General features: G+C 39.2%; 1 protein-coding gene across 1 annotated transcript in view; it reads right to left on the reverse strand.

Annotated features, from left to right (window-relative positions):
- Window positions 1-9,144, reverse strand: part of Imp (IGF-II mRNA-binding protein) — a gene marked incomplete at its 3' end in the record, with an annotated part of 95,139 nt that extends 85,995 nt beyond the window's left edge. The window contains exon 1 of the mRNA XM_018516428.1: window positions 8,085-9,144. Within this exon, the coding sequence (XP_018371930.1) occupies window positions 8,085-8,259 (175 nt within the window). The remainder of the gene's footprint in view (window positions 1-8,084) is intronic.
- Window positions 9,145-10,633: the final 1,489 nt, after the last annotated feature.

The following is a 10,633-nucleotide window of genomic DNA, read 5'->3' on the forward strand; positions in this document are numbered from 1 at the left end:
AGTGCGTTGTACTGCAATGCAAACGCAAGTTTTACAAACAAGCATAAAAGGAAGAGCTGAAAGGAAGAAAAAAAAGAGAGGAAGTTATTTATACACTGAAAAAAATTTCTGGTTGAAAATGGACGAATCAGAAATTTCTCTAGTTAAATTTATTAGAATTCTAGTTGAGATAACCGGAATTCTGGTTGATACTATATTTCTAGTAAAATCTACTAGAATTCTTATTTTTACCAGAATAATTATATTAATCAGAATTCTAGTTATCTCAACTAGAATTCTAATAGACATAACCAGAAAATTCTGATTCGTCCATTTTCCACCAGAATTACTGTTTAATTCAACCAGACCATTTTTCTCAGTGTAGAAATGATTAAATTTGAATTCCAAAATGTTTCCTTTACTCGAACCGCTGATTAGAGAAAATAGTTGTTTTCCGCATATATAAATATTGATAACGAATTTTTGAAGTCCAGCATTTTTCTACATGAAACTGAAAAGCATTAGTCTCAGAGAGAGAGAAGTTTTTATTTTCGAGGATATAATAAATGATATATATCGATCAGGTGCACGGATGAAAAGAGTTAATAATTATCGCGTTCGTCGTCGGTGGAAAAATCCTCATTATAATAATTGGCACTCTCTTTCCTGCCTCTGTCGCACTCTCGGTTCACGACGATCGCCACTACTCTGCCGTATGAGTTGCGATCGGTGGAATCGGTGAAGTCGCCCGTAGGCTGCCCGGGCCTGTGTGAAGAAGAGAGGCAAATCGTAAGGTCCCATCAGTGTCGGTTACCGGTGCACTGTTAACAGGTAACTTTTTTCGGGGGCAGGTGGTCCCGAGCAGGCACGCGACAAATCAAGCCGGCCGGACACCGCGGGCAACGATTGTAAAAAAGGAAGAGATTGCGCGGTTTACATGTTTATTCGGTCACATAAACATACGTCGTACGTACGTACGCGCGATACGCTTAGGAGAAAAGGTGCGAGAAATAATACGGAGTCATTGCACTTGCTTTTTTCATTTAAGAGATCCATGCTTCTATGGACAGGCGAGACGAGAGACGTTTAAGCGACTTATTTTCGAAGCGAGGTGCGTCGAATTACGGTACGATGGGAATTACGATGGGTTTTTTGCGTGACGCGGTAATCAAACGGGACACGGATACGAACTGATGCGATGTATCTTAATAACAATTTTGAAAACATGACACGTGCAGAATTAAATAGTCCATTTAGAATAAACAGCTCATATACTTTGGAGATTCCTCCTGTTAACATAAATAGTTTATTATAAATGTGTATATATTTTAGAGTTTTTTCAACTTGCATATTTCAGAATGGCATAGAATGCCAAAATTATAGTCGGGACGAGGCGATCTTGTTTAAAAGATATATTTTGATAGAAGGAAGGGAGTGTGCGCAACATCTCGAGCAAATGGGACGTCTCCTACAGACGTTTGAAAAGGGGGTGTATTAAGTACAGGCAGTTTTGGATGCGAATAATGTATTCCTAGGAGCATCTGCTCGTTCTAGCTGTCGAGAATTGCATTGGTGGGTGTAAACCCTCGCACTCAGCGGTCGTTCCGCTCTATCATAGCGACTGCGGCATTCTCGTTTAAATATACGTAAAAATTTTATCAAATTCAAAATTTAACGTCTTTAAATTAACTAAATATATAATATATATAATATACACTGAGAAAAATAGTCTGGTTGGATTAAACAGTAACTCTGGTGGAAAATGGACGAATCAGAATTTTCTGGTTACATCTATTAGAATTCTAGTTGAGATAACTAGAATTCTGATTAATATAATTATTCCGGTAAAAATAAGAATTCTAGTAGATTTTACCAGAAATATAGTATCAACCAGAATTCCGGTTATCTCAACTAGAATTCTAATAAATTTAACCAGAAATTTCTGATTCGTCCATTTTCAACCAGAAATTTTTTTCAGTGTACATTATATATTTTTTTTTCTTTTATAAAATTAAGACATATTGCAGAGAAATGTTCAGCATTAAAAGTGAAATATATACATACATATATGCAAAAATAACTAGAGAATATGAGATATCTGGTTCATATGACATTATTTTGGGGGCTCTTAGCCCCCTTTTATTTTTATTATTGTTTTATTTAATCGAGCCTATTAATTCAATCTTTAGTATGAGATTATTTTGGGTGTGGTTTTTGAGCCTTCTTAATAAATAGCAAATCTATGGCAAGAATTATAAGATATAATGGAACGACTGATCGATTCGATACAAGCGGGCGTATTACGAGGAAAGAAGAAAGCAATAGGAGGCGGCCAGAATGAAAGAATGTGGCAGCTTCCTGTTGGCGTCTCGGCACTGACTTTTAGGCTTCGTGTCTTCGAGATCGTACTGAACAGAATGGCGTGCACGAATGCCGGCTGTGAAAGAGGAAGACGCATGCTGTGCACGCACATGCAGACATGGCGCGTTACTGCATCGTCTGTGGAGAGAGAGAGAATTTGAGGAAAATGCGACCTTTAAGAAAATTCTTGAAAACATTTTCATGTGTTGCCAGAAGATTCTTGAATAAGAGAGACTATAAACGAGATGATATTTGTGGACTATTGTAAACAATCAAATATATTTTTACGATATTAGTTGAAGAAAAAAAATAATCCGTCCATGATATATTTTTATGTTTGATATGTTAATATAAAAATGTACTGCGGATAATAATTCTGAGTTGGGTATAATTTTCAGAAAATGAATAAATGGCCGAATATAAATGTGAAAAATAAATCTGTTTAATTTATTAATTAATTTGTATTAATTTCGTGTTATTTATAATTATATTTTATAATATAACATTTTTCGTCCTACGAGATTATTGTATACATAAACATATGTATGTAATCGGATTGAAAATAAAATTTTGTAAAAAATATATTCATATATATCCGAAATAGAATATTATCTAATTTTATTATTAATATTTAATTAATAGGGCCGTACCGATATGTCAAAATATATGGATTCCAAGTATTTATAATTTGCGTTTCGATATACTCGTAAAGTATCTATAATTCGTGTTTCGGTATACTCGCAATTCTAAAACGACGTGAACGAGCACACAGCTCAATCATTCGCTAGACAGAGCGTCGTGCAAGCCTAAAGCCTGATTAGACCGCGGCTCTTTGGTAGAGTTCTCCTAAAACCTAACTCAACAACCCACCAAACTAGTTCTGGCCTCGGCTCGTCGGTAACGTTCTTCGCGCGGTATTGTATCCAAGGATCGGCCCTTACGTTGCAGAAGCAACGACCGTATTGCTAACGAAATATAGAGGGAGAGGAAAAAAGAAAGAGAGAGAGAAAGCGTTCGCCACGAATCCAAGAGGCTCCCGGCTCTCCTTCCTGTAGCTTATTTCTAAGTAGCCCTCGCACGCTCTATATATAGGATAAGGTGATACAAATTTTGAACATGGCACAATTCTTAACAAAATAAGATTTTAATCCAAATTCGCGATTCACGTTTGATAACCTTGATCTCACTGTATGAAAAGTACTAAAGAAAATCGCCAAACAGGAAAAAATCAAACTTAAACCTCGAAAATTGGATTTAAATTTTATCTCGTTCAAAATTGTATTATATTCAAAATTGTATCACCCTATATAGTTAAGATTGTATACAAGAAAACCGTCCGGCAAGAAAAGCAACGTAAAATTTTTGATACTTAATCTATCTTATTAATTGTAGAGCGACAGAGAAATATTTCAAGAAGAATTTTTCGCAAATTTAGAATCAATATCAATATTTTCTTTTCTTAAAAATAACGAAAATATTTAATTCTATTTGATTAAAATATGTGAGAAAAAAATTTTAAAAATGCATTAAAATTTTGTGATGTTAAAATTATCCATACCAACAATTTGTAAAAATTCATATATACTTTTTGAAGATATTTTTTTCCGAAAATCCTATCTAACATATCATAAGAATTCTATTTGAAAAGATACAATCTTAGTCTTTCGACGATGTTTAGTCAGAATCGAATATATCGCCTTCACTTCACAAGGTTGCTTCGAAAAAAAAAGATACGTGTTTAATTTTAAGTTTTTTTCCAACATCTGAGACTTTTTCGCGTCGGTGAAGATTAGTTTGGACCGTTTTCTCACCAGAGAAGTTCAAGGGTGAAACGTGGTCTCTCAAACGGCGCTTCGACGCGATGCGTACATATACGTGCATTAACACGCTGTAATGAGATAGCCACCGATGGGCGCGAGAACGCACAAGAGGAGCTACAGAGTTGTCAATGAAATTTATGATCTGGATACCAGGCATGGCCGTGGAACGTGACGAGTGTGACTAACCGATTTTTCGGCGAGCGAGGCGACGAGATGAGAGAGCTGAGGAGATGAGGTTGGTGGCTATTCGCGATGTGTAAATTTTAACCTCGGAGAAGACGACGGTGGCGGTCGCGATGGCGGCGGAGGCGGTGGAGGCAGTTTCATACGTCACGCGCGCTCGCGCGCTCTCTCTCTCGCGCGCGCGCGACTATTCACGACCTTGACCACATTTCTTCTCTTCGGTTGCGGGAGAACCTGACCGACCGACTACTACTCGTGCGGGCGTGACTCGGAGCCTCCAAGTCAAGTGCCGGTCCAAATTCTCACGATCGACGGGATAAGTCGGGAACATTAGGTCAGGATCATACCGAGATGACGAGCTGGCATGAGAAGAGATCGACGCGAAAATACGATATGTACAGATTGTAAAATATGTTCTAATTTTTCTAAATTATTCACACAGAATCGTCTTTCTCTCTTTTGGATCCTGCCAACCTAAAGAACACACACACGTCATCGAAAAATAAAAATTACTTTATTTTGATTCTTAATGTTATTAAACAATCAAATTTTGTAATAAAACAATCATTTTGACTTTCTTTTGATTCTTGATGTGTTCCTTGGAAAAGCGTATTTTTTATATAATCTATAGAAATTTTGTAGTCTTAGTGTTTTAAATTGGTCTGCAAAATATAACAATGTTATTAATTTTGTTTATAAATAATTTCTTGTATAGAAAAGGATTAATGTTTTCCAATAAGAACGTTTCAAATGTTACGAGCGTTAATTTTTTTTAGTTTCTCGATAGGGGATATTTTCTACGAAATTATCAAGCTAAAGTACAATATATTTAGAGGTTTGAACGAAGGGTAGAATAGTCGTTTTAGTTATAGTCGCCGGCAGTCTAGCGATTAACGGATACGTTCAGCCGTCTGACGTTTCGTCACGCATAGTTAACTTCCACTCAGCAGACAATTTTTGCGCGTCGTATGTCTCGAAAAGTAACATCGATGGATAGAAGCCAAGATATTAAAGTCTTATACCGAGGGGGGCGAATGTTAACAGAGCCTTGCAATTATTGTTTGTAATATTCTACTAAATTTTTTAATATAGAAATTTACTATGCAACAATACAAAAAGCATCAGGCATGTTAAAATAAACTACTTTTGGTGTTCAAAATTTAAATCAATATTTTTTCTAAACGTGACCCATACGAAAGAAATTTTACAAAATTTCCTTTATCTGAAGAAATAATTTTTAGGAGAGCAATTATCGAAAATTTTAGGTGTCAAGTAGAAAACGCTACTCTTATGTTTATTCGAACGTTCTGCTTTCCGAGAACCGTCTTACGAAATAAATCCCTCGAGTGTGCACGTAACTTTCGTTTTGGCGGGAAGAGTCAGACCCGTAATCGAAGCGATCGACAACGGTTGGTCGACGCGTGTGATTATCAGCAACTTATCGCGGAGGCGAGCACACAAACGTGACCTTGTCGCTTCATAACTAGCGCCATTTTGCGATGCTACCTACTACGTGGATAATAGCAAATTTAATTGGACACGCTATTGCATATTAAAGCGGTTGTACATTGATTTGATCTGTGTAAAAATAAAATACAAATATTTCGAATTATAAAGTACAGATTTTACTTAACGGCACAATTAAATGTATTGAGGTTTAATCTGTTTTTATATTTATATTAAGCACATATGTCAATTTGTGTACGATGGCACACTTTAATGTACACCAGTGAGTGCATCCAATCGAATTCGTTATAAGTTTTTTATGAAAGTGGAGCAGACGAAACTTGTCTTACTCTATTTCGAGAAAAATTAAGGTAACTGGCGAAATACTTCAATCTGACAATTTTCTTCGATATGTTTAATTCAGAAGCATAATTAAATGAATATCGAAGCGATAATCGTATGTATATATATATATTATATCTTCTCCATGTGATTTAATAAGACTATTTTGTGTAACTTTGTTGTCCTAATTCTTGAGATATAAAAAATTAATATTCTAGTAGCAATTTATTGGTGATATATTGTTTAACGTTGAGCCAACATTGTGTCAATAAATTGTGCTGCCAAGATACATTTTATGACAGAACGTGCGCTTATTCTCAGAGTTAATGTTTGGAATATTATCACTGGTAATCGTATAGCAGCTTGATTTCGAAATAAACTTTGACGAGATAAGATACGTCACTTTTTCGGAATCTGACACTCTCATCGGATCTTTTAACACGAGTCGAAGCACACGACGTGATTTGGTGAAATGGAAAAGAATTTGTGTGCCGCGTGTCGAGGACGCTCAAACTTCGTGGTTGCGAAAGAATCGTCTTTTTTCGGCGGAAACCGAAATTGGTGATACAGCTATTCTCAAATATAATCTCGTGTTCGTTGTTCATGAATGGAGCCATGGAGGAAATGAGTGGTCGTGCGAGATATAACGTCAGTTTCGCGCGCGTTCACGGTGATATCCTAATTCTGCACGACCATAGATTCGCTCGTCGCACGAATTTCACGTCGGTTATTCGGAAAGTTTCAATCTCGTCCGAACGATAAATAAAGCCAAAGAGATTTAAATACGTACAGTGCTATTGAAAAATATTTTTTATATTCGTTTACACATCACTATTTATCCATTTATCACCAACACGATCGAATGAGTCGTTTAAATTGTTAAATCTCTTTTCACTGGTCACAAAACTCGTACTTTTAAATATTAGCGATAAAAGTTGTGGCAGTAAAAATTAATGTTTTCATTAATGCAAAAGTTCTTAAATTTCTCTTCACATGCAAAACGTAAGGTTATTCCTATAAAGCCGCTAATTGTCAATCATTCTAACGTTATGCTAATTATTTGCGAATTTGTGTTTAATGTTTCTATACCTAAGTAACTAGAATTGTAAGCTTTGATAATATCGACAGTTTTGTTTGTCACATCGACAGTCATTATTTTGTTACGTTTCGGAGAGAGTATTTCGATCTCCTCCAACTTCACGTTAAAGCGCGTCGTCTATCGGAAAAAAATTGACGGTCAACTATCGATGTGACAGTAACCTGACAGATATGTATATTCAGAAAAAATCTTTCAAAGGATTTGCCAAGATATATTGGCTATCCTTTTGAAACGCTTAACGAAACATTTGTGTTCTAGCATTTAGAAAATCTATTGGAAGCATGCTGCGCAAATTCTTACATGTACTCGGCCTTAAGATCTAGCAAAAAGCATCTAAATGAAGCATAGCGTGTTGAATATCATTGTAAAAGAGGTTCATTTTCAGCACTATTGAGCATACAGGAAAATCTGGATATTCAGGATCAGGATAAAGCAGAGGACTCAACATTAATTCGATCATCCAGGCAGCAGGATCCTAAAGATCCTGCCTTTAGAATCTTCATCTTTGCGCTAAGATATAAAGACATTATTATAAATAAATATCAATGAACAAATCGACTAATATTTATGGTTTATAAGCTCAAGGGAAAGTTACATAAGCTCGAGGGAAAAGCAATAGCATAGATGGCAAAGCGGTAAAAGTTTTATTAGTATACAAATAATTGGCAAAGCAGATATGAAGCAGATGGATGCTCTTCTTCGATTTCTTCTTCTCTCCACTGTTGGTCAGGCAACCAAGCCGGCCGCCGTCGTCGTCGTCGTAGTCATCAGGATGAAAAGCAATGTATAAAGCATGTATAATCGGAAGCATTAAAAGCAGCGTTAGCATAATTAATGTGATAGGAGCAACTCACCGTTCAGCTTGTCGATTGCCCGATCGGCTGGGGACTGATCGGCACAGTCGACGAAGGCGTAGCCGCCACGCTTTACCAGGATCGTGGTGCATGCCAAGCTGTGCTCCTGGAAGAGTTGCCTGAGAGCGCTCTCGTTGCAATCTGACGGCAGATTGCCCACATAGAGCTTTGACATGGTGGCTGGCTGCTCGCTTCTCGACGCTATGATGCCGGCTTCCACCGAGTACGCGGCTCGGTCACGTGTATCAGGTTCAACGAAAACGGTGTGCGACGAATTCGCAACGGTGCGCGTGCGCGCGGACTCGCGTACCCGATTCCCCGAGTACTGACCTCGTCGTAGACTCGGGGTCTACGTGGACCCGGCGGGAGTTGAGTTCAGTGGTTTGAACGCGGACACGGCACGACACGACGACGGGGATCGCGACGACGGGGATCACAGGGACGATGATTGAATGGAAGGAAAACGGAGTATACGGCGTCACCGCGGCGATAACGGAGCAATCACGCGGGTTAGAGGAGCTGCAGGCGTCCGATCCGATGGTAGTATATCCTTATTACTGGGACGAGACGCGGACGAGAGATAACTGTTGAATATATGTGCTGAATCCCGGACACGAACGTGGACCAGATCGCGGATCGCGTGTGGGTCACGGGCTGCACACGCGAGAGGCAAAATGCACGGGGTGAGAGAGAGAGCACGGGGTCCTTGGACGACTTCTGCGACGAGATCGGTCCTCGATCGGGCTTGGCACCTTCTTTTGTTTTCCGCTGCTGGCTTCCTCGCGCCTCAACTGGCCGACTGCGAGTCGCTCGATCCGCGGATAGGCGACGACTGTGTGTACGGTCTCTTTCTCTTTTTCTCACTCCCTCTCTTTCTCTACTTTTATCCGTCTGTCTCTCTGACAACTCAAACGCGGCGCTGTTGCGCGAATCTGACGCGCTTCCGGTGGCTGTCCGTCAGCAGCTCGATCGCAGAAACCGACGACGATGGAGACCGGCCGGCGTGTCCTCGCAGAAATGGCTCTCCCCGATTGCTCCAAGTTTAAGGGACGCGCGCGTTCACCAAGTTTCTTCCGTCTCTTTCCCTCACGTCGACTCGCGGACTGTCCAAGGAATTCCCCCACCCCCCTCTCCCTCCCGTATCTCACTCTCTCTCGCTCTCCTTGCGACGACGACGTACCTTCCTTCCAAGCTCTCTTCTCTTTAGCTAGACCACGATGTCCAAGGGGCTCTTTCGTTCGGGGCATGTTGTGCCCCTCTTTCTGTCTTTTTCCTTCACCCCTTTACCTCCCAGGGCAGAGAGGGGAGGGGGGCAGTCGAGACGCGATGCAAACTCGTCTCTCTTCTTCTTTTTTTCCTCTACCATGGTTAGTTCTCTCTCTCTCTCTTTCTTTTGCGAATTCGTGACTATCCTTGCTCGCGCGTGCACCTCCTGCTTTCTTCTTCTTCTTCTTCTTCTCTCTCTCTCTCTCTCTCTCTCTCGTCCGTCTCTCTCGTGCGCGAACGCAAACGCGGTGTACCGAGCGGGAAACCAACTCGAAATCCACCAGCGATGGAGCGCGGATTGGCCGTTCGTTAACCACGTGGGTGACCCCACCGATTCCCGCCTCTGCTCGCCATTGGCTGCTTTTCGCACGCCGGTTTTCGCAGCCGAGTACGCGCTCCGTCTGCGTGCATGCGTGCCTACCATGCGTGCACGCGAGCGCGTGAGCGTGCATGCGTGCTCACTCGCTCGTTTCCTCTCGCGGCTTTCCTCTTTCTTTCTCTCTCGTTCCCTCTCGCCTCGCGCCAATCGCGCACACACTGCGAATGTGCGCTCGTACGTACGAGTGCGTTACACATGTGTGTCCTCACTCGCACCTCTACGCTAGGTCTGCAGAAATCTACCGGGTGTTTTTGGAAAATCGTCAGGTCCTTGAAAGATTTTACAAAAATCTTTGACACGCAAAATCGTTGTTTGAAAAACTTGTGGGAAATGGCGTAGATACTTTTGATATTTTTTTTTAATATCGAAAGTTTGAAACACATATGTCGTTAAACATTTCAAAAAGACAGCCAAAATATTTTAATAAGTCTCATTAAAGATTTTTTTATATGATTCGCCACGTCTTTGGCATATTAACAATTATAAACAAACTATAATTGCGATAAAAATTGATTATTTAGTATTCATTAATTTTATTGACAAATTAGCGAAAAGTGAGAACGCAACATATATAATTTCAATTAAGGAACAATGTATTTTTGTGATTCTTATTGTTTATCTTCTAATTCATATTTCTATAGATATCATATTTGCATCATATTTTTTATAAATACAAGTTTATCCTAACTTTATGAGAATTACGAATGAAATAGTTGTCCTATGAATCTTTCCCATAAATTTTCACAACATTCTTTATTTCAATATCATACAAGTTAATTTGAATATATAAATATTACAATATCGCGAAAATTTCTTAATTATTGTGAACAAAGTTAATGTTTCATATAAGAAATCTTTTGTCTAAATTTCTTTAGGATGCTCGAATTCAATTGAGTAGTAGTGC

This window comes from Trachymyrmex cornetzi, unplaced genomic scaffold (genome assembly GCF_001594075.2).
Source record: "Trachymyrmex cornetzi isolate Tcor2-1 unplaced genomic scaffold, Tcor1.1 scaffold64, whole genome shotgun sequence".
NCBI classification, from domain to species: domain Eukaryota; kingdom Metazoa; phylum Arthropoda; class Insecta; order Hymenoptera; family Formicidae; genus Trachymyrmex; species Trachymyrmex cornetzi.